We start from the raw sequence: 24,589 nt of genomic DNA on the forward strand, positions 1-24,589 counted from the left end.
TGGGGGGCTCTGTGCATACCCCATTGTTCCACAACAGCCCCCCCAGCTGGGTGGCAGCATGAATGGACGGCAGCTAAATTTAGAGTGGAACTCCTGGGGCCACCACAAAGGAGTGACTGCATCTTCAGGAGGGCGGGTGGGCGGGAAAGGGACAGGGGAGAGAAGCTATTTTCAGAACACATGTCATTGCTGGCCACAGAGCAAGACTGTGGCCATAATGCCGAGGGAAACAATAGATGTGGCCAGAGGAAGAGCCTGTTATGTTTCAGGTGGGATGTTTGCAACTGCTCAGGAAACCTGACCCCGCCCGACAGCAGCACAAATCACAGCAAAGCCTCAGAGAGGCAGTGAGGAAGCGGGGGATTCACAGGGCCAGGGCCAGTATGAGGTGCCAAGAGGCCACGCCTCATGCCTGGAGGAGGATTTTCAGTGACTGCTTTGCTCTGGTGGTTTGGTTAGGAACGAAAACTTCTGTTGGTCCCAAACCATGTACCCGGCTCTGGTCTCTGAATAACTCCAAAGAATGGCAATGGGAATGAGAAGAAGTCAGGAGAAAAGCAGCCAGGTGGGCAGAACCAACAGGAGGAGCCGTCTCCGGCAACAAGGCAAAGCGTGGGCTGAGCCAGGGAGTGTGGCCTCACAGCCCTGGGTGGGCGGACTTGGCGCCCCCCAGCATCCAGGGGCTTGCCTGGGCGCTGCAGCTCCAGCTGCACAGGCTCGGAGAGCTCCCCACACCCCTTTTCTGACCTCCAGTCGGCCTCACTCACCAGCCTCTGTGCAATGCCGGAAGCAGGGAGGGACAGGCTGCAGAGGGAGGCCAGGCCTCACCTTCCCCATCCTTGCAGAAGAGCTTAGGCCCAGGGGTCTAGGTAAGAACAGGGAAGTGGGGGTGTGGCTACAGCCCCAGATCTCACTTGGACTTTATAGCTATCCTGGGGTCCAGGAGGATTTTTTTCAATCCCATCTTCATATCCCCTTCCCCAAACATGTGTGGTTCCTGTTTTGCTACATCTGTGAAAGGCGCTGGGAACCGGGGACTTGCCTTACACCTCTCGGTTAACACCCTGGAGACTGATGGAGTTCAGGGCAGTGTAATTTACAGCCCATCTCTCCGATCTTAATTCATTCGATGCTCCTTTCTTCCTTATTGTATTAGTGTGACCCAGGTACCTGCCAACAATAATGGCCTCTCCAGCTAGGAGCCTCTCCCCCACTCCCAGGACAATTTATACCTTTTCCTTGGATTTTCCCCCCTTAAATTAAACAAAAAGAGGAAAAATAAGAAAAGGTTAACATGGGTTGGGAGCACTGAAGCCCCCGTGGTTCTGGGCAGGAAGCCAATGGCCTGAGGGCACACATGTGTGTGCTCTCCCAGAAGGGCCTTCACCGGCCCTGTTTTACAGCCACCTCGGCACAGACTCCAGGGTTCACGCATATGGCCAGACAGATGTGTCTGGCTTACGTTCAAGGCTGGAAAATGAAGAATTATGGAAGTGAAGGGCCCCGGGCATTAAAGAGCGGGGGAAGGGAAGGGGGAATTTTTCCTCTGCTGAGAAATCCTCTTGTGGCTGTGAGGCTGGAGGAAGGAGGCTGACAGGAGGCAGGGCCGCCAGCCTGGAGCACGTGGGGCCTGTTCTTAAAGGGGCCACAGCAGCCGCAGCTCCAGCTGGCCCTTCAATGCTGGGGCCTGAGCAGCCTCCTCAGAAGGAGCTGATCAGAACAGGCGGCCTAGACAGGGTCACTGGAAGTCAAGTGTTCTAGGAGACCTCCGATTCTTTCTTTCTTTCTTTTTTTTTTTTTTTTAAAATAAGATGGGGTTTCACCATGATGACCAGGCTGGTCTTGAACTCCTGACCTCAAGTGAGCCACCCACCTCGGCCTCCCAAAGTGCTAGGATTACAGGCGTGAGCCACCGAGCTCAGCCCCGAGACCTCCGATTCTTAAGGAACTGACTGTTGCTGGAGAGGCAAAGCTGACATGGAGCTCCAGAAGGGATGGCTCCTGGCAGCACGTGCTCCCTCGGCACCCTGGACTCCGCTCTGTATGGACACTCACTCATACTTCAGATCGCTTGTCAAGGACTCTGCAACACTGTATCACTGTGACTCCTTTGTTTAGTTCTGTGTCCCCCAACCACTAGCACAGTAAATGCTCAATGCCACTTTACTAAACTGAGCTGCAGACGTAGCTCCCGATTCCAAGGAGTTCACAGAACAATGTGGAAACAAGTCCAGAAATGACTGTAACATGAGACATGACAGCAGTTCCACAAACCAAGTCTATCAGTGTTACAGGAACACTAAGCAGAGGAAGATGAAGTCCTCCTGGGGGAAATCAGGGGAGGCTTCCCTGGGGAAGTGGCATTTCATCTGGGGATTGAAGGAGGAATAGAATTTCAACAAGTAACAAGAAATATGGAGCACAAAAAGGGCACTCTACCTTGAGGGACAGCATGAACGAAAGCCCAAGAGTGGAAAAGGGCAGAGCGCGTCTAGGGAGTAGAAAGGAGAGTCGGTGTCCTGCCCAGGCAGGAGGGCCTCTGTCTGGAAGGCACTGGACATGCACGGTGGCTCATTCTGAGGCCTCACAGCAGCTCCAACGTCGGTGCTTGTGCCACCTTCACTAAAAAGCTGCTTTAGAGATGGCTTTGCTATATTGTGGTGGCTATTCACAGGCGTGATCACTACACACCGTGGCCTTAGACTCCTGAGCTCAAGCTGTCACCCAGCCTCAGCTTCCTGAGTAGCTGGAACCCTAAACACATGCCACCATGTCTGCCATTACTTTCATTTTATAGATGAGGGAACCGGCTCAGAAAAGGTAAATAATTTGCCCAATGTCATGTAACTAGTAAGGGATCATGAGGGGTGGGGCAGCGGGAGAAGAGGCTGGAAAACGGAAACCCCAATCACAGGGAACTGGACTTCATCTTACCGGCCAAGCAAAGGCACTGAGGATTTCTGAGCAGGGGAATAGCTCTTTCGGGAAGACAATGATGGAGGCAGTGCAGTGAGCCTGGTGGGCAGATGGTGGACTACATAACTCCAGAAGGGGCCACACAGAGAAACAAGGTAAATGGCACCTTCTGGGGCTGTGCAACGCAGGGGCCATGACTGCTACAGTCTAAGCAACGACTTGACCTGGAATAGTAGTAGTGGCAATGGAGACAGGGAGGAGGGGAGGGAATAAATGCGTGAATAAGCAAGATTTAATATGAAATTAGATGCTAGGGGTTAAAGGCCAGGGTGGAATTTAAGATGATGTTGTAGTTGCTACTATTATTGTCACTGAATAAATTTGTTTTTTGTTGTTGAGACAGAGTCTCACTCAGGCTGGAGAGCAGTGGCACGATCTCAGCTCACTGCAACCTGTCTCCAGGGTTCAAGTGATTCTCCTGCCTCAGCCTCCCGAGTAGCTGGGACTAAAGGCACCCACCACCATGCCCGGCTAATTTTTATATTTTTAGTAGACAGGGTTTCACCATGCTGGCCAGGCTGGTCTCAAACTCCTGACCTCAAGTGATCCACCTGCCTCGGCCTCCCAGAGTGCTGGGATGACAGGTGTGAGCCACCGTGCCCAGTCACTGAATACACACTTGTTGAGCACTAACTCAGTGTGCTGAGACAAGAAGAAAAAGAAAGGAAGGAGGAGACCAAAAAAAGAAGGGTGGTGAGGAAGCCCAGGAGGGAGGGCTGATGAACAGAGGGAAGACCAGGGGTCATTCACTGATGCTAAAGTGAAGCTGAAGGAAGATGGCTTCAGGGCACAAAGACACAGAGAAGTCAACTATGACACACACTGAGGTTTAATAAAGATAGGTCGCTGATTTTTTTTTTTTTCCAAAGACGGAGTCTTGCTTTGTTGTCCAGGCTGGAGTGCAGTGGCATGATCTTGGCTCACTGCAACCTCTGCCTCCTGGGTTCAAGAGATTCTCCTGCCTCAGCCTCCCCAGTAGTTGGGATTATAGGCGCCCACCACCACATCTGCTAACTTTTGTAGTTTTAGTAGAGGTGGGGTTTCACCATGTTGGCCAGGCTGGTCTCAAACTCCTGACCTCAAATGACCCACCCGCCTCGGCCTCCCAGTGTTGGGATTATAGGTGTGAGCCACCGTGTCTGGCCACATTGGTGATTTTTGACACAACAGTTTCTATAACTCTTGGGTTGAGAGTCAAGAAGTGAAGGTAGAAACAGGACTTCTGGGAAAACTGATGGTGAGGAAGAGAAGAGTCACAGAGCCAGAAAAGCAACATAAGGATGAAGCTGTTCTGAGGGCCACACACGTTTACACGTAGACCCATGGCAGGGCCGGCGAGGCAGCCACACAGCAGTGGATGATGCTGGTAGTGGTATTACACACTGATTCCAATGGCAGCAGGGACATGGATCCATCTACAGAATGATGGATCTCGGCCGGTGTGGCAGCTCACGCCTGTAATCCCAGCACTTTGGGAGGCCGAAGTGGGCAGATTATCTGAGGTCAGGAGTTTGAGACCAGCCTGGCCAACATGGCAAAACCCTGTCTCTACTAAAAATACAAAATTAGCCGGGTGTGGTGGCGCATGCCTTTAGTCCCAGCTACTCCGGAGGTTGAGGCAAGAGAATCGCTTGAACCTGGGAGGTGGAGGTGAGCTGAGATCACGCGACTATACTCCAGCCTGGGCAACAGAGCGAGACTGTGTCTCAAAAAAAAAAAAAAAAGATCTAGATTGGTATTCATTCCTCCTCCCCGGCCAGTGTGATTAGACAAATACTAGACAAAGGAGGCTGTTTATGGAGCACATACTAAGTGCCATACACTATGCTAAGTGCTTTGCGTGCCCCAGTCTTATGCGGGCCCCACAGTGACTCTAAGAGGAAGGTGCTATTAGCATCTTCATTTTACAGATGAGGAAATAGGTGCTGAGAAGCTGAATAATTTGCCCAGTATTACAAAGCTAGTTAGGCGGCAGGGCCTAGACTGTCATCAGGCCTGCCTGATCACATGCATTAAACTCTATGCCAAAGGCATGGGCCAGCTGAGGAGAGGGCTGGAAACAGGCATCCCTACAGAGACTGAGCAGGGCGCTTGACGCTTCCCTATGCACACGGTCAGCTTTAAAGGGGGAGCATAACCGCACGTTTCCTGTATGCTCCAAGCCCGAGAGGGGGAGTGGGCTCATAGCACAAGGAACAGACCAGGATCCCAGGAAGAAACACTTCTGGGAGTGAAGGCATGGGCCCATGAGGGCTGGTGGTGGTGAACGATCCTGTGTTAGTTTCTCTCTGCGAGGGTGTAGAGTCTCCTGTCCAGAGGGGTATCCAGATAAGCAGACTGTGGCCATGACATCCTCTCCCTGAGAACAGGTGTTCTGAACTGAAAATCCACAGCCTCTCCAGGAGTATCTGGAAAAGGCTCAGGGAAACTCTGAAACCCCTCAAATTGTATGAAGGATCCTGTATGTGTGGTATGCATGTACAGATTCTCACTGGGGAAGCAGCTTTGATCAGATTCTCTGAGAAGACCCTACCCCTGCCTTGGAGGCCAGGATGAGGGAGGCTCTAGTCACCAAACATGCTGCTAGTATTTAGGGGTGCAGTGAAACACAGGGGCAGAGCTGGAAAGGACACTGCAGGACTCTCTTCCTTGGTGTCCTGCTTAGTTCTGCTTGCTGCCCACATCCTCTCCTGCCCCATAAGCAACCCCCATCCCGGGAACCACGCTCCCCAGGCCGACCTCACCTGGATCTTTTCTTGGCGACGCTGCTGCTCAGCTATCTTCCTGGCCAGAGCCAGCTTCTTGGCCCGAAGTTCCCTGATGTCATCCTCGCCCCCGCTACCTTCAGCCTCTGAATCGTCCTCAAAGTCTTCAATCACCACATCCTCCTCCTTTGGGTGGTGGAGCCAACCAGGAGAAAGAGGAGACAGTGAGCTGAGCCCACGGCACCCACTGAACCCGACACCACCCTTGTGGCCCCTCACCCATGCAGACTGGGACCATCCCTTGCAAAGGGGGCCCTGGTGTGTGCTTCCCTCTACTCAGGCCTAGGGAGGCTGAAAGAAGCTGCCACTATTCCCTGGAGCCACTCTGTTATACTCTGGGGCTCTTCCCTCATCGAGTCACACCGTGAGTCACTTGAAATCACACATATATACCTGCATGCTTGTACTCACACTCTTTGTTCTCTCCTGTGCACACTCACAAAGTCAAACTTAATATCTATGTCCATTCTGAAGTCACCAATGATTCAAGAGGGAAACAACAGAGAAAGTTAAACCGCCCAATTTAAACCTAATTCATGCTAATGATCTGATAGGAGTCAACTCTGGCCAGCAGCTGGGAATTAGGCGTGGAAGTTCCCTTGCCCCAGACAGCATCAGGGACAGATGTTGCAGCTCAGCAGACCTTGCCCTGGTTTCTTTTTAAGACACAGGCTGCTGCTGTGGGGGCTGCTGGGCCCCATTACAGGAATTCACATGACATGACCTTGCTCAGCTGCCCTCCAGGGCCTGGGCAGGGTAGGAGGTGGCTGGCTAGCGTAGGGAGCCTCCTGCAAGGCTGGTGGAGCACTCCCCAGGGATGGCACCTCCCTATGTGCAGCCTCAGCTCTCGGCAGCCATCACTCCCTGGGTGGTCCCAGGCTCCATTCCTTGCTTTCTTACTTTTGGCCTTGGTCAACAGAGAACATGCAGCTGCCCAAGATAGCTTTCTCTGAGGGACAGGGTTAGCATGGGTACACGGGGAATAATTTAGTAGAAGGTTTCTGTTTCTAACTGGATTACAATAATGACAATGAAGACAATAGCTATCACTTACTGAGTGCTTGTTCTCAGCCAGGTACTAGGCTAAGCGTTTTTCATATACTAACTCAGCTAACCCTCACAACAGCCTGTGAGATAAGATGGGTGCTATTATCATCCCTATCTTATACATGAACAAACTGAGGTTTAGAATTAAACCCCTTGCTCAAGGCCACATAGCTAGTAAATGGCAGAGCAGGGCTTCAAGCCCAAGTGAATCTGACTCCAAAGTCCATGCTCTCCGCAGTAATGAGCCAACCCATCCTGAGTCTAGACTGTAAGCTCAGATCCAGCCTCGGTGGCTCAGCATTGTTAGGCCTGCTGGAGGCCCGGACCTACTCAGTCCAGACTGCCCTCTCCTGTAACTGTCCATGTTCAGACCATATTCAGATGGGGTCTCTTGACGGAAAGGGATCAGGAAAGCGGGCGGCCGGGTGGATGACAGGGTCTACTGTGTCTTGGGAACAGAATCTAGCTAGGGTGTTTTGGTAGGATCCCCAAGCAACTAAACTGTGTTCTATTCAAGAAGAACGATGGCTAAAGAAACATCTTTCCCTACCTTTCCCAGTCAGCTTACGTGATTCAGTTCTGCAGCTAGGGGAGAGATGAGATCTGAGGATGGGGCCAGAACTGTCACTATCCCAAGAGGCTTCTGGGGTCTGGGGTGCTGTCCACAGTCACCATTCACCTGACACAGGCATGCTATAGTATCACAGGGCTTACCTCCAGAGAGGCCCGGGCCAAGGAAAGGAGGAAAACTCTGCATATTTACTTCCTTGTTTGTGGGGTTAACCCGGACAGTGGTGAGTGGGACAGGATGCCTGCCTGGCCCATGGGGGAACACTGCCTCTGCCTGCTGTGACCAGGAATATACAAGGTTATCACGGGGCTTGAAGTGAGCCTGACTGAGGTCAGAAGAGGGTCAGAGAAGCTTGTCTGAGGTTCATTCAGCTCTCACAGTAAACGAGGAAGTGCAGGGTTATGAAATTACACAGACCAGGGTAAGTAGAGTTTCCCAGAGGCCACTAGCATGAAGGAACCCAGGAGCCTCGTGGGAAAAGGAAGAAGTGGGCAGCCTGGAGTGGGTCACAACCTTTGTCTGGTCAGTAAGCCTTAGAATGAGAAAAAAAAAAAGTGTGGCACTACAAAGACCTGGGAGCAGAGAACCGATCTGTTCCTTGTGGGAGCAGAGGAGGCGCTCCCTGGCTTTGACGCTGTGCCCCACTCTGGGCCTCACTGTATTTGGGACTGCAGTCTCCACTGGGAGCTAAGCTGGCTCGCCCTCCACTGTGCTTCCCCAGACAGCGCCCAGGGCCTGGGTGGCACTGCTCTGCCCTGCCTGAGGCCTGGACACTCTGACAGCTTTAGCAAGCCTGCTGTCTCCTCCCATGCTAACAGCTCATTCTTTCCCATTATTCCCTGCCCAGGTTTCATCTGGCGAGTCTGGAATCATGGGCTCAGCTTCATCCCTGGAACCACCTCTGTCCTGGAAGCTGAGCCCTATGTCATCAGGGGCGGGGTGGGGTTCTCCAGTTATTCTAATGAAGCCAGTCCAAGGCTCTGCTGCTCTCAAGACTCTGATCCAAAGGTGGCCACTCTATCACTGTTTCAGATCACAAGCGACAGCTTCCAGCTGACATCTGGCTTCCTTGGCCTGTTGCTGATTTCATCCCTGTACCCCGCCCTGCTCTACCGGGCGCTTGAGACTGCTGTGGGCCAAATGACTGTGTTGGCCTATGGGTGACCTGGCCTCTGGCTAGAATCCCTTCCGTCCCTTCCCTTAGTCCCATGCTCCTTCCCACCTCAGTCTCCTGTCTTTAACACTGTGGGGTAAAAAGAAGAGTCAACCTTCAGGCAAAAGAGAGGTGTATATGAACACACACCCAGACAGAATTACCCACACCCAGACACACAGCAGGGCAGCTGGCAGTGATTCTAGCTGCATACATGCTCCAACATCACCACACACTCACATCCACTCAGAACCCACACACAGCAGGGAAGCTGGCAGCAGTGTTTAGTTCAGCTGACACCCAGACCCAGCACACACAGCCCCACGCCAACAATCCCCCCCAGGAAGACACATACATGCAACGGCAGGGCAATTGCAGAGGAGTTTTGCAGGGGTGGGTACACAGGCTTATGCATGTGCACGCGTGTGCGCGCGCGCACGCAAGTCTGGAGTGAAGCAAGGGCTACAGGAACAACCAAGGGCAAACAGACAAGAGGAGAATTCCTTAATCACATCAGGATGTGCAGGAGGGAGGGAGGGAGCGCGGGAGGGAGGGCAGGACGGGAAGGGGTGATTTCCACACAGGGCCAGCGATGTCAGCTCTTCCTGTGTGTGTGCTGGAGGCTGGAGCTCAGGACTGTGCCGCGCTGAGCTCCGCACATCCATAAACTTCATCGTCAGCCTGAACCCTAACACCCCCTCTCTACTCCCTTTCCTAAGCCTCAAGAGCTGCACATTATTAAACTCTTTCTTTCTTTCTTTCTTTCCCTCCCTTCTCCTCAATGCAACATTAAAAGAAGCATCTGGAACTCGTAGCCGAGTGGGATAGAGGCACCGGGGTGGACTGGCAGGAAGGGCACCAGCACGGTGCACTCTCGAGAAGCTGCTGCTCACATTCGCACAGACGCGGCTCTGTGTGCTCATAAATAACCAGGAGCAGAGGCTGAAGCATGGGCAAACAGGGCGGGGAGGGAGCCTTCCCTCTGCCACAGCGGGCTCTTCCCGCATAGTACCTCATCTTCCAGTTGTTTTCCCTCTTGGCTTCCCATTTCCTTTCCCATGGTGTCTGGGACGGGTGCCACTGACACATATTTTCCACCCTTGAATGCCAGCAGAGGCTCTTCTTGTCCACAAAGGGCTTCCAGAAAATACTTCAGCACTGTGACCCTTTTGCAGTCAGCTGCAATAACCTACAGGGCGAGAGGGAGAGAAGAAAAACAGCATTTTCTGAAAGGGAAGATGAAGACAAGATATTGCTTGCTGGCTGAGGGGCACATGGGAAGTGTGTCAAAGCCACCAGGCAAGGGGGTCAGAATGAATGATGGAGTGCGGCATGCACACGGGCACGTCAGGTATAAGTGAGGGCCCAGGGCAGGTCTCCTGAAGGAAGGTCCCACAGTCTCTCCTTAGGTGATCTCTGGAGCAGCAAACAACCCCAGGACCCATGACAGGTGCCTGACATTTATTTGACTGAAGTGCTGATACAAAACAGAATACATTACAATCTTCTAAGTTTGGTCTGCAATCAGCAGAGGGAGAGTGGAGTGGAAAACACTGGCTTTCGCAGCACATGACTTTCTGGGGCCCTCGCTGCATCTCCACTCCTCTCCCAGCTCCCCTGCTCGACTCCCAAAAGGAGAGCTTTCAGCCCGAGTGCAGCATGAACGCTAAGGGCTTTCTTGGCTGTTTCATTTCATCCAGATCATTGTGGGCTTCCCCTGACAGGTTCCTGCCCTACCTAAGAGCTCCTCACGCTCAAGGGAGTCAGGCAGGAAATTGTCAGGAGAGAGACAGACAGAGCAGGTGGGGGCATTTCACCAAAGCCCTACTCTTTCTGACGTTTATGCCAACCTGCTCCCATGTGACCATATCAGCACACGAGTCAGTGCTGTCAGAGAAGCTTGGGCTGATGTAGCTGAGGTGAAATTCAGTAGCCTGAGCAACAGGCAATGTGAGAGTGTCTCAGATGAAGCGTCCACCGTCAGCCAGTCCGCCCCCTTCCGAAGGCACCACGTATGCATGCCCTCTCCTCCACACCCTTCTGCTTTGCCTGCATTCTCCTCCAGGCCTGCCCCTTGTGCCCCTCTCTTCATCTCTAGCCTCCAGCATCCTCTTCTCCCTACTGGCAGTGTTCTCCAAGGGAGAGGGCCGCGGCTGGACCTGGAGCTCGGATGCTGAAGGCCACTCCACACGGGAAACACACCACAGTGGACAGCTCTTCATCCTCACTGACTTGCCCCTGCCTCTCTTTTAATGCCTTCCCATTTCTTAATGTGAAAGAACATCACGCGAAGAAGTCCTTTCTATCTGCAGCACGCAGGGAAGTACTAATCTGGAGACTATCTGATCATCATTTTATAGGTGCATGTGTTCTCTCTCATCTAGACAGCAACCCCTCTGGTGGCAAAGCCTAAACCTCACAGTTTCCATACTTCACTGGCAAGACTGGTAAGGGCAAGCTGTGCACACAGGAGGCTCACAATAAAGAAGGACAGCACAGCTAAGCTCTGCTGGGTACCAGACATAGCAGATGAAGCGGCATGAGCCATGTTCTCTGAGACAACAGATATAAATGAGCGCCACTCTGCAGGCTGGCTGGCCAGGAAAGGGTGGCTCACACCAGTCAACTGTGTGCTCCATGACTCCATCCTCTGCCACCGTCACCAGCCAGCCCCCCTTTGCTACCCTGTCTAGGGGGTATTCTCCACTTTCTCTCACCAGTGGCCCTGTTACCATTATAGTCTGGAATCTCAAGCTAAGTACCTTGACCACCTTCACCTGAGAGGTTGACGTAAAAGGTTCTCGGCTACCCAGAAAGGCCTAGAAAAAGTATAGCCCCTTGAGCTTGGGGTGCCTGGAGGCACGCCAAGGAGAAAGCAAGCTCGTCCTGGACCAGGGCAGGTAACTATGGTTCCACTGCGTGTATTCAAACATGTGATGAGGAAGGCTAGAATACAGAAGCAGGGGCTAAAAGGCATTAAAGACCAGAGCCGAAATGAGTAATAGCCTGGCAGGCAGCACGCACAGTGGCCTCCTGCATCTCCAGCCTCTTGCTTGCATAGGAAACTTCTGCATTTCCACAAGACTGCCAGTTTCCTCTCTGTGGTCTAATTTTAACCACCTTGTCGTTGCAGTGTGTGTCAGCCACCTGACCCCACTATGACCTCTGACTTTATGCCCCAGCTACTGCCTGCACTATGGAGAATTATGTAATGGGTCCAGGACTTTCCTTCCAGGTGTGAGGCCGCTGCCGCTGAATGGAGAGGAGGGGGAGTTAAGCCGTAAGAAGAGGACAGAGAAGAAGCCTGGAATGGTCCCTGGCCTCACCTGGATGATGAGGCACACTGGCACCCCTGCTAGGTGTGCAGCGGAAACGTGCCCAGGACGGGAGTGTGCCATGGGTGCGTGCGCACAGACAGGTGGGCAGGAGCGTGGCTGCCGCTAGAGCATGAGCTAGATGGTATGCTGAGCAGCTGAGAAAGAAAGCATGGTTCCCAGACGAGAGGGAGAAAAGCCACATGTGTGGAGGTGGGGCTCCTGGAGATGGGGATTTCCAGGGCACAGCGGGACCCAGGGATGTGAACATCCTGAGGCCGCCTGCAGCACATCCTTGCAGGGTCAGTGGGAGCTGTCTATTACATGGACACAGGAGCAATGAGGACCACCCCCTCCTGGTTTTCATTCCCACCCCATTTAGAAGGAAATGGGTTTCCTTGGGGATTGTGTCTGCTATAGCCATTAGTTCCTCTAGGATAAGGACACTCCCGGCTGATGTGCAAAAGGCTGTGATCCACTGGGGCCTCTGACCTGGCATTAACAGGCCTCTGTTCCAAGACAGAAAGGTTGCCTGTGCTTTGCAATCCAGCCAGCAGGGACAATGGCGACAGCGTGTCAAGTGTACTTTGTGGGTGAGAAGCGCATATTTGGAGCTCTCTAGTAGATGGACACGCTGAGAGGCAGAATGTCCAGGGCTTGCTCAGGGGCACAGAGAAACCTTCTGTCTATAGCTCACTGGCCTGTCTGCGAAGTATTCTGCCTTAAGATAGGGGAATGAGGCCACTGGCGAGAGGATCACAGCTCTCTTGACACTGGAGTTCCTCAGGAGACTACAGGAACATTCTCCCAGACAAAGCCTCCAGCACGTGAGTCAGGGAAAAACAACACAGCCCCAAAGGAACAAAACCAGTTTAAATATGGTTAATAAGAGATATCATAATGGAAAAAGCCTTTCAAACTACCAACAAGAAGTCAATTCTGGCCAGGCATGGTGGCTCACGCCTGTAATCCAAGCACTTTGGAGGCCAAGGCGGGCGGATCACCTGAGGTTGGGAGTTCAAGACCAGCCTGACCAACATGGTGAAACCCCATCTTTATTAAAAAAAAAAAAAAAAAAAAAGCCAATTCTAAGATGATCTTTGCTTGGCCAAGGAGGACTTCCTGGTAGGACAGGGGTTAAAGCTGGACTCCCTGCTTGGAGAGGAAGGACTCCAGATGAAGTCGATGACATAATCCCGACAGTAACTCTGCTCATGAGCACATTTTTCCACTCTGTATCAATGAAAAACACAGAATGTAAGCAGCATGTATATTGCAGCTCTGGGGGAAACTCCGGATCCTCCAGAGGAGAAAGAGCTGTGCAGGAGAGACTCCCTTCCTGGGCTACATTAGCAGGTGGGGCTGACTGGGGCTAGAGGTGACTGAAAGGGCTGCCAGCCAGGGAACACCCGGAGAGCCCAAGGACCTTTGCAGCGCACCTTCTCGGTGGAGGGAGGTTCACTGTGTAGGAGACTGTCAACAATTCCCAAGTTAATTGACAAAATATCACACACAAATCATTTCAATCAGCTTGGGAAAGAAAACTGGGGCTTTAGGTCAGGGAAGAGCTGAAAGAAAGGCACCCAAAGAAAGCCCCTTTCCCTTCCCCTGAAGACTGTCGGAGGCAGCTTACCACGGCAGCAGGAACTGAAACCTTTAGCTTCAGGGCTCCAGTTATCACTCTAATCAAGTCCACACGCAAAGAACCAAGCAGAAAGGAAAACCGAAAGTGAGATGTGGAGAGGCGATACAGGAGCCTGTCCCGTCCTAGGCTCAGTTCCTTAGAGAGAGAGAAAGTAAGCAGGGGCTGGAGCTGAGGGGAGTGAGGAACAACGAAAACGTCTAGGTCAAGAGAGAAGACTTGGGTCTGGGGTATTTAAGGTGGAGAGGTGGAGAAGTAGAGAAAAATGGTGATTCTCAGCTGGGCACAGTAGCTCAGGAATGTAATCTCAGCGCTTTGGGAGGCCAAGGCCGGTAGATCACCTGAGGTTAGGAGTTCAAGACCAGCCTGGCCAACGTGGTGAAACCCTGTCTCTACTAAAAATACAAAAATTAGCCAGGTGTGGTAGCGCGCCTGTAGTCCCAGCTACTAGGGAGGCTGAGGCACAAGAATCGCTTGAATCTGGGAGGTGGAGGTTGCAGTGAGCTGAGATCACACCACTGCACTCCAGCCTGGGTTAACAAAGTGAGACTGTTTAAAAAAAAAAAAGAAAAAGAGAAATGGTGTTATCTGAAAACTGGTGACCTCACAACCACGTAATAGGGAACAAACACAGTGAGGTTAGAGACACCCCAGGGGAAAAACGCGAGATGCTGCCTTATGGAAGGTGGGGGATGAGCGAGAACAGGGACTACGCACCAGGCACTGACCTGAGCCACAAGACTTAACACCTCAGGGCAGCCGCGGGGAAGGGAGAAACCTCTAACTCTAGCCAGGAATCTGAGGAAGGGCTGGAGAGCCAGGCCCCTGGACGCAAATGCTAGGGAGCCAGGGGCTCGCACCATCGGTATGTGGTCCCTGTTTTCTCCAAACAGGCCTCTTGGAAGGCACAGCCATGGTTGCTAGTCATTTCACAAAATTTTTAATAAATTTTTGGTTCAAAGAAATCAGAGTTTAAACTTGTTTTATCAGCCAGTTCTTTTTTTTAGTCTTAAAAGTCCAGCTTGCTACTGCTCCTCTGGTTAAAGAGAACAATCACATGGGTTCTCCCCACAAACTCAAGTTTACAGGTTGTTTTTCTTTTTTCTCTAAATGGAGCCAATTATTCTCACATTTGTTGAAACCTTCAATCAAACTTTATAGCTTGTTAATTTTACAGAATGTCCTTAGAGCAAATAGGATGCAGACAGGAACGTGAATTCTTGCTGAGATTATTAAGAAATCTTAAAATAGCTACAAATCCAACACCAAGACTGGTAATACAGGCTGCTTGGCTGGCTTCTGAGGTCAATTAGCAATGGGTTAATTATCATCTTTAATGAGCCAAACCTCCAGGATTGGCCACAAGAAATGTAACTCAGACTAATGTGTTTTCACAAACTGAGAACCTCTAGTTATGCACCACTCACCCTCAGAGGAAACTGAAGGGTGGGAAGCACAGTTCCGCAGCAGCCAAGGGTGGGCCAGGCTGAGAAGGGGTCTGCCAATAGAAGTTCAGACACGAGAAATAAAAAATACCACACAGGGAATCCTCTGGAGCTGGGAGGACAGAGGAAATGGTTCATTCACATTCCTAGGGGGAGGGGCCTCCTGGCAGGAAGCAGACTCCAGAAGGCAGGAGTGAAATTGGCCACAAGGATGCAGTCACTCTGAAGACATAGGCAGTAGCTCAGGACGAGGAGACAGACATTCGCAGCCTACTGGAGTCAGAACAAGCTGGTATGAAATTGAGAAAGAGGGTCATGGGTCAGAGGGGAGAGAAAGGAAGAACCTGTGCAGGGGCTCAAAGGTGGACGGAGTGAGAAAAAGCACATGTCCTTGTACCAGAGGCATCTCCTGACAAACTCTGAGCATACTGTCCCAGGGATCAGTCAAACACTATTTCACTCTTTCCCTATCCCTGCTATAGCTGGGCCTCTTTCTATGTAAAGCGTTAAGTACCACCTACTTTCTCAGCCATTTCTTTTTTTTCTTTTTTCTGAGACAGAGTCTTGCTCGGTTGCCCAGGCTGGAGTGCACCAGCATGATCTCGGCTCACTGCAACCTCCACCTCCCAGGTTCAAGGGATTCTTGTGCCTCAGCCTCCCGAGTAGCTGGGATTACAGGTGTGCGCCACCATGCCCAGCTAATTTATGCATTTTCAGTAGAAATGGGATTTCACCATGTTGGCCAGGCTGGTCTCAAACTCCTGGCCTCAAGTGATCCGCTGTGCCCGGCCTTTCTCAGTCATTTCCAATGAAGTGTCCAGACCCAGCCCTCCCTAGTCCTGTGGTTGGTCTGTGCCAGCTGAAGGGCCACTGGGTCACAAGATGAAAGGCTAACATCATCGGTCCACCCACAGCAGTTGCACCATTCCATGTGTCTGGTCCCAACAGCTGTGTTTTCTTCTTAGAGGAGGCAATGTGGGCCATGATCCGCCAACGTTGCACAGATGCCTGCTGTCCCCACCTGTAACCACCATGTGTGTGCTCCAGTCTCTTAGAGAGGGGTAGGTGGGAAATGGCAAATGGTTAGATGGGAAGACCTGGTGGTGGTGGGGAGACTATCCCAAGAGAGGTTTTGAAAATCCTGAAAGGTACAGGTACTTGGCTACCAGGAAATAGATGTTTACACTGAAGGGAGAGCCAGGGGGAACAGAGGAGCTGTGAAGCAGACACAGGAAGTAAGGAGGTAAGTACAGTAGGAAACAACAGGTCCATTCTGGCAAGAGGCAAGACAAGGCAATATGGGAGGCTGGACAAGAGCCTGTGCTTCACAGTTACACAGACCTGAGTTCTTCAAGTTCTAACTGCCACTTCCTGGCTGTTTATCCTTAGACAAGTCACCTAACCTCTCTGAGACTCTGTTTGCTCAAGTTGTTTGTGAGGTTTAAAAGAGATAATACGGGCCAGGCACGGTGGCTCACACCTGTAATCCCAGCACTTGGGGAGGCGGAGGCAGGCGATCACCTGTAGTCGGGAGTCCCAGGCCAGCCTGGCTAACATGGTAAAACCCCATCTCTACTAAAAAAAACAAAAATTAGCTGGGTGTGGTGGCAGGCTCCTGTAATTCCAGCTACTCAGGAAGCAGAGGCAGGAGAATCGCTTGAACCTGGGAGGTGGAGGTTACAGTGAGTTGAGATCGTGCCACTGCAATCCAGCCTGGGTGACACAGCAAGACTCCATTGCAGCAACAACAAACAACAAAGAGATAAGACAAGCCTGGGCAACATAGTGAGACTGTGTCTTTCTCAAAAAAAAAAAAAAAAAATAGCTGGGCATGGTGGTGCAGCACACTTACGGTCCGAGCTAACTGGGAGGCTGAGGTAGGAGGGTCGCCTGAGCCAGAGAATTCAGAGCTGCAGTGAACCAAGAGCACTCTAGCCAGGGTGAGTAGCATCGCGACTCAACAAGAGAGACAGAGAGAGAATACGTATCAAATACTACCGAGAGCCTGGGCCCAGTAGGTGCTGGATAATTAAGCAGCTGCCACTTTCTTCTTCCTCTTTTCTCCACTCTCTTCAGAGGTGGGCAGGGCACTGCCTAACACTGCTGAGGTGTTTGGAAGCCAGTCTGAGAGGGAAAGTGGGAAGCATGGGGCTGGTACATAGCCTAGGGCAAGGGGAGAGGCCCTGAAATACTTACCTGGCTGTTGAAGCTGCAAAAAAATTTTTTTAAAAATTTGTTCATTTTTAAATGCTGGAGTGCAGTGGTGTGATCATAGCTCACAGCAGGCTGAATCACCTGAGCTCAAGCAGAACCTGGCTAATTTTTAAATACTGTTTTGTAAAGATGAGGTCTTGCTATACTGCTGGTCTCAAACTCCTGGCCTCAAGTGATCTGCCCACCTGGGCCTCCCAAAGCACTGGGATTACAGGCATGAGCCACCACTTAAGGCCTGAAATATTTTATTCAGAACAGAGGTGCTAGATGCAGGCTACTGGGCAGGCCAAGCAGGGGAGGGAAGACCTTGCCTCTCTTCAGCAATCCCTCTTCCTGTTCTTCAAAAGGACTCCTGAACCTAACCATAGGTATGCATGCATTCTCCAGGAATCCAGAGAGGCTCCAGGGTCCCAGGCTTTGGAACAAGGGTGCCCCTGATAAACAGATCAGAAACACCATCAATTGCCTTGTTGATCTGGTCCCTTCACAGTGGGGTAGGGGCGGTGGCTCTGCCTTTGCTCATAGTTTGAGGAGGATTTGAGGAGGCCCTGCAAACCCTGCAGCAGTATCTTTCTTTTTTTTCCCCGAGTCTTGCTCTGTCGCCTCCGGCTGGAGTGCAGTGGTGGGATCTCAGGTCACTGCAACCTCCACCTCTTGGGTTTATGCAATTCTTCCTAAGCAGTTAGGACTCCAGGCATGCACCACCACACCTGGCTAATTTTTGTGTTTTTAGTAGAGACGGTGTTTCACCACGTTGGCCAGGCTGGTCTCAAACTCCTGACCTCAAGTGCTTGATCCACCTGTCTTAGCCTCCCAAAGTGCTGGGATTACAGGCATGAGCCACGTTGCCGGGCCAACAGCATCTTTATTTTATTTTCATTGTAAGATAGGGTCTCACTTTGTTGCCCAGGCTGCTCTGAACTCCCAGCATTCAGCAATGCTCCCGCCTCAGCCTCCCAGAGTGCTGGGATTATAGGCATAAGCCACCGTGTCCAGCCTCGTATCTTTCTTAAATAAGAACCAGCTGGATCCTTGCCTCATGTCTCCCAATATGAAAGTAGTGATGAGAAGATCCCCAATATGGTATCTACCCACCTGAATTTCCTGAGCCCTAGACATTCCAAACAAAGCCAGATAGGAGTCTGGTCTTCCGTGGGCAGAGTAAGCTTGCTCTTCCTGAACTGTTCCTTCATGGACAGAAACTATTCTCTTCTGGAGCTCTGGGCTCCAGCTGTACCAGAAAGGTACATTCTCGGTGAGTGGCGAGAGCGTCACAGAGAGCAAGCTATAGGCAGCAGTAGCTTGGGCTTCAGTCCAATTCTGTTCCCCTGCAGAGTGCTCTGAGAGCAGCCACCCACATTGGCAGGGGTTAAAGGCGGATATTGGCACTGCCAATACAAGCCTTTCAGGTCTGGCTGGCTTCAGCTGGTCTGAAACCTGGAACACAGGCGCTGGGGCCCTCACTTACTGAACCAGCAGGGGAGGCTACAGGCTCAGCCCCTGGGGATGAAAGGCCTCCCGTCTGTCTCAGTCTGCAGATATCCACAGTCTGTTTCTACACTGCCAGTTCGTTCTGGGCCAGAGGCACTGAATCTTGGGCTCTAGTCACTCTGAACCACACTGTCTGCTTTCTAGACAGCCATGTCCAGGAGGCCTTCCCTTAGGTTTGTGTTTAGGCTCCTTTACTAAATTTGCTTCTAACAGTATTGATTTTATGTGTGGCACAGGAGTGCACTTTCTGAGACATCTGTAGTCTACGACAAATTTAGGCAACATGCAGTTCGGCAAATGTAAATGCCTACTGTGTGTGAGGCATTTGACCCTGGGGATTCAGCAGAGAACACAGCAAAATCCGTTTCAGTTGGGGGGTTAGGTGGGGTGGGTCACATTCATACCAGATACATCAAGAGACCCCCGTATCAAGAGGGCACCCACCCCTCCCTGCCTGCCATGACCTATGGCATTCAGGAAGGCAGAATTCTCAGCCTAAGGGAGAAGAAAAGCTCCTTGCAGAGACCTAGTACACTGCTCCTTCATTCCTTTCAGGCTGATGGGTCCTGAGCAAGTCAGGATAGAGAATCCTTTTGGGCTTAGCCTTGCTATAAAATGAAATCCCGATCTCTCTTAATGCTTCCCAAACTCCTTGTAAACCCTCACCCACCCACCCCTCCCCACAAAGATCACCAGTGGCACTTCTGGCTATTATTCCCTAATCCTGAACCTCAGGCCCAGGAAACCCCGTTTGCCATACCCTGCAGGCGGTCTGCTTCCCCTGGCACGTCCGAAAGTTCTCATATGAATCCCCCAACCTGCAGTGATTTTATCTTTAAGCAATCAATACATCCCCTCATCTTCTTTAAGCTTGATAAGGTCTTTCTTTTCCCTCTTTTTTTTCTTTCCCAGAGTCTCGGTCTATTAGCAATCAAGGCTAACTGCAGCCTCAAACTGGGCTCAAGCAATCCTCCCACCTCAGCCTTCAGAGTAGCTGAGACCATAGAGGCACACCACTATGTCTGGCAAATATTTATTTATATTTATTTATTTATTGGGATGGAGTCTCGCTGTGTCACCCAGGCTGGTGTGCAGTGGTGTGATCTCAGCTCACTGCAACCTGTCTCCCGGGTTCAAGTGATTCTCATCCCTCACCCTCCCAAGCAGCTGGGATTAAAGGTGCCTGCCACTACGCCCGGCTAAGATTTGTACTTTTAGTAGAGACGCAGTTTCACCATGTTGGCCAAGCTGGCCTTGAACTCCTGACCTAAGGTGATCCACTTGCCTCTGCCTCCCCAAGTGCTGAAATTATAGGTATGGGCCACTGCGCCTGGCGAATGGCTAATTTTTAAATGTTTTTTGTAGAGACAAGGTCTTACTATGTCCCCTAGGCTGATCTCAAACTCATAGCTTTATGTGACCCTCCTTCATTGGCCTCCCGAAGTGCTGGAGTTATAGGTGTCAGCCACCAAGCCCAGCCTAAAAGTCCTTTAAGACACCAGTTAGCCTTTGTCCAGTCTGCCAGCCAACCTTCCACAAATCTTCCGTAATGTTCTCCTACCTGACAGGGACTGCTACACAACCTGGGCACACAAGAGAAGAGAAGGCAGATGCAGTCCCTGACTCCACAGGAGCCTCACATTGACATCTTCCAAGTACACTGTGATCCCTTCAGCACCTATGGACGAGGCCCACGTTTCATTAATCGTCTCTGACTCCATTAGCAGCCCTTAACAGCTGCACTGCTTACATGTCACAAAGTGAATTATCTTGCCCTTTGGTTGGAAGAAACCTTAATAATCATGCAGAGTCGCTCTGAGAGGCTCCTCTAAATACCCCTCGGTGATCCAATTCTTTCTTGACTACTTCAGGTGGAGAAGGTTCAAGGCCCTGGAGTAGTTTTTAAAATCAATCATTACTTAACATTGAAGAAACATAAACTTCTTTCTTTCTTTTTTTTAAGACAGGGTCTCTCTCTGTCACCCAGGCTGGCATGCAGTGACACCATCACGGCTCACTGCAGCCTCGAATTCCTGGGCTTACGTGATCCTCCCACCTCAGCCTCCCAGGTAGCTGGGACTACAGGTGCAAGCCACCACACCTGCTAGTTTTTTGCAGACCCAGGGTTTCACCATGTTGGCAGGGCTGGTCTTGAACTCTTGGCCTCAAGCAATCTGCCTGCCTCCGACTCTCAAAGTGCTGGGATTACAGGCATGAGTCACCACATCTGGCCAGTAATTTTTCTTATCTATATTAACAGACTTTTTTTCTGACCATTCTGCATGAGGTGTGTTACTGTGTTGAATCTGTAAGGGGGCACATTTCCTCCTAGAAAGCCATTCTATTTTTGGACTTTTCTAATTGGTATAAATGTTTTTAAGCCCAGATCTGCCTCCCAATGCTTCTAATTCTGTTCTCTTGGGCCACGGGAAAAAACAAAAACAAAAACAAACTCTAATCCTGCTTTTATCTGACTGGCCTGAAATTATTTGAGGTCTGCTGTGCTATACACCTTCTTTAGGCTAAACAGTCCCACTTCCTTCAACTGTGCCTCACTCCAACTGTCTCCTCTACATCCTGCTTATTCTTTCACTAAGACTTTCACTAAGACTAATGTGTCTCCTACAGCAAGCACCCATGTGACCCGGTAGCAGAGCAGAGAGTAAGACCATCTCCTGTTTCTATTGGGATACTCAATTTTAATAACAGACTTAACAGCATACTTCTGTCGTTCACCACCTTGCACTACTGATAAACTGTGGGCTGCTTTTATCCCTTTTTGTCGGGGGAAACAGGGTCTTGCTCTGTTGCTCGGGCGAGATCATGGCTCACTGCAGCCTCGACTTCTCAGGCTCAGGTGATGCTCCCATCTCAACCTCCAGAGGAGCTGGGACTATAAGCGTGTGCCACCAAATCTGGCTAAATATTTGGTAGAGATGGGGTTTCGCCATGTTGCCCAGGCTGGTCTCGAACCCCTAAGCTAAGCAATCCTCCTGCCTCAGCCTCCCAAAGTGTTGGGATTATAGGTATGAGCCACTATGCCCAGCCAATTGTGAGTTTCTAATTAACAAATCCCCAAATTGTTTTCACATATGTTGCTAAATCCTATCTCCCTTTATGGAGTACAAGCCATCCACCAACTCTTGCCTTTTACATCTTTTCCTTCATCCAGGTCTTTTCCCTATGCCTGAAGAAGTCCTCGTTATTTACCATTGTGCTGCATGCTACATGCTACGTGTGGCTGACTTTTCGGTAGGGTCTTACATTTATTCTTATTTGATTTCATCATGTCATTTACTTCTTCCTTTGCAACCTATTAAGTATTCTTTGGATCCTACTTTTTTTTTTTTTTTTTTTTTTTTTTAAAGATGGGGTTTTACCATGATGGCCAGCCTGGTCTTGAACTCCTGACCTCAGGTGATCCACCCACTTCGGCCTCCCAAAGTGCTCTAGGATTACAGGCGTGAGCCACTGCGCCCGGCGATCCTACACTTTTTATCTGAGAATGCATTCCCTTCTCAAGTTTATGTTACATAAATTTTTTGTTTGGTTGTTTTCTGAGACAGATTCTCACTCTTGTTCCCCAGGCTAGGAGTGCAATGGTGCGATCTCGGCTACTGCAACCTCCACCTCCTGGATTCAAACGATTCTCCTGTCTCAGCCTCCTAAGTAGCTGGGATTACAGGTACCCACCACCACACCCAGCTGCTAATTTTTGTATTTTTAGTAAAGACAGGTTTCACCATGTTGGCCAGGCTGGTCTCAAATTCCTGACTTCAGGTGATCCATCTGCCTCGGCCTCCCGGAGTGCTGGGATTATAGGCGTAAGCCACCACCCCTGGCCATGTTACATATATTTTATCAGTTGGTTTTGTTTACAATTCTCAGTATCTTTCTCCTATTAATCTGTCCCGTTTTTTTCTCCTAAGATTCTTGAGGGCAGACACCTGTGTGTGTGTGTTTGTGTGTGCGTGTGTGTGCACTTAAAATCTATCTTCAGTATTTAACATGCACTATGGATACCTGAATAATGTGGGCGACTGATCGCAGGGATCAGATGGCAGCCTCAGGACAATTCCGGACATTACGGAGGGGGTGCAGCCATACCGTATATACTGTGTGAATCATGCTCCCTGAAGCTGTGTGACACAGACACCTGAGACAGAGTTGCTACTTTCTGTTTGGGTGGTGGTCCTCATGGAGATCTGGACTCAATAAGGAATAGGTACTCCTTTTTGACAGGCTGCCTACACTTTCTCATGTGAAATAAGATACCACAAGAAGCCAAGCTCTAGGCATGTCTTGCTTCATCTTAACTCCATGGAGGCTGCCATACTAGGGCAAGGTAAAACATACCTCCTAAGAAGTGAGATTTAATGCTCTTCAAAGCACTGATGTCATGCTTTGGAAAAAAAACCATTACATCCGTATCTGAAGAACTCCCATAGCATATTTTTTTTCTCCTCCCCCCCCATAGCATATTAAGAAATATAGTATACAGACATTCTCTGAGATTTTGGCTGAGGTAGAAAACCATTTTAAGTTGCACATTCAGGTTCTACGTTTCTGGAGTCCTGAATCACAAACATGGCCCATGCCTCCTAGTTAGAGACAAACAAGCTTTGTTAACTAAAGTGAACTAATGAGAGTCTATTCATAGTTCGGGATGAGGTATAAGTAAGGCGAATGGCTGGCACACAGAACGCTCAATCGATGCTATTCCCCTCTCTTCACATCTGAACATTAAAAACATTTTTCAAAACCAACTGTACTGAATCACACACTAAGCTTATTAAAAATGCAGATTCCAGAACTCAACTTTTTTTTCTTTTTTTTGAGACTGGGTCTCACCCTGTTGTCCAGGCTGGAGTGCAGTGGCGAGATCTCCACTCACTGCAATCTCTACCTCCTGGGCTCAAGTGATCCTCCCATCTCAGCCTCCCAAGTAACTGGGACTACAGGCAACTGCTGTCATGCCCAGATAATTTTTACCTTTTTTTTTTTTTTGAGACAGAGTCTTGCTCTGTTGCCCAGGCTGGAGTGCAGTGGCATGATCTTGGCTCATTGCAACCTCCACCTCCCAGGTTCAAGCAATTCTTCTGCCTCAGCCTCCCGAGCAGCTGGGACTACAGGCACGTGTCACCACACCCAGCTAATTTTTGTATTTTTTGTAGAGATGAGGTTTTGCCATGTTGGCCAGGCTGGTCTCAAGTCCCTGGACTCAAATGACTCACCTGCCTCAGCCTCCCAAAGTACTGGAAGTACAGGTGTGAGCCACTGTGCCTGGCCTAATCTTTGTATTTTTTTTAAGAGATGGGTTTCACCATGTTGGCCAGGCTGGGCTTGAACTCCTGGCCTCAAGTGACCTGCTGCCCTTGTCCTCCCCATGTGCTAGGATTACAGGCATGAGCCACTATGCCTGACTGTTTTTTTTCTTTTTACCCAACACTACTCCTTGGCTATGGATTCTACTTTCAATTCAATATATTAGTATTTCTTGAGGTAGGACCTTAGAATGTGTACTTTTAAACATTTTATTTTGTGAGACAGGGTTTTGCTCTGTTACCTAGGCTGGAGTGCCGTGGTGTGATCATGGCTCATAGAAGCCTCAACCTACTGAGTAGCTGGGACTACAGCCGTACACTATCACATCCAGCTAATTTTTAAAAAATGTTTTGTAGAGATGGGGTCTTGCGATATTGCCTAGGCTGGTCTTGAATTCCTAGGCTCAAGAGATTACCCTGCTTCAGCCTCCCTAAGTGCTAGGATTACAGGTGTGAGCCACAATGCCCGGCCAGAATGTATACTTTAAGTAAGTGTTCCAGGTACTTATGAACACAAAGTTTGAAAATTACTGCTTTAAAGGATGGAATGTTAGGTCAAGGTGGTCCCATTAGTAGACTCTTCAAAATGCAACTCTGTTTTTCGAAGGTGCAAACACTACTACTATATATATTTTTTAGACAGGGTC

At 50.3% G+C, this 24,589-nt stretch overlaps 1 protein-coding gene across 4 annotated transcripts in view; it reads right to left on the bottom strand.

Moving 5' to 3' along the window:
* Positions 1–24,589, bottom strand: part of SMG6 (SMG6 nonsense mediated mRNA decay factor) — a 240,643-nt gene that overhangs the window by 14,756 nt on the left and 201,298 nt on the right. For all 4 annotated transcript variants that reach the window (XM_032263411.1, XM_032263413.1, XM_032263414.1 and 1 more), the window contains exons 14-15: positions 9,525–9,701; positions 5,721–5,867 (exon numbers count right to left, since the gene is read on the bottom strand). In XM_032263411.1, the coding sequence (XP_032119302.1) occupies positions 5,721–5,867; positions 9,525–9,701 (324 nt within the window). The remainder of the gene's footprint in view (positions 1–5,720; positions 5,868–9,524; positions 9,702–24,589) is intronic.

This window comes from Sapajus apella, unplaced genomic scaffold (assembly GCF_009761245.1).
Source record: "Sapajus apella isolate SASKATOON/1434 unplaced genomic scaffold, GSC_monkey_1.0 scaffold136, whole genome shotgun sequence".
In the NCBI taxonomy this organism is placed as follows: Eukaryota; Metazoa; Chordata; class Mammalia; order Primates; family Cebidae; genus Sapajus; species Sapajus apella.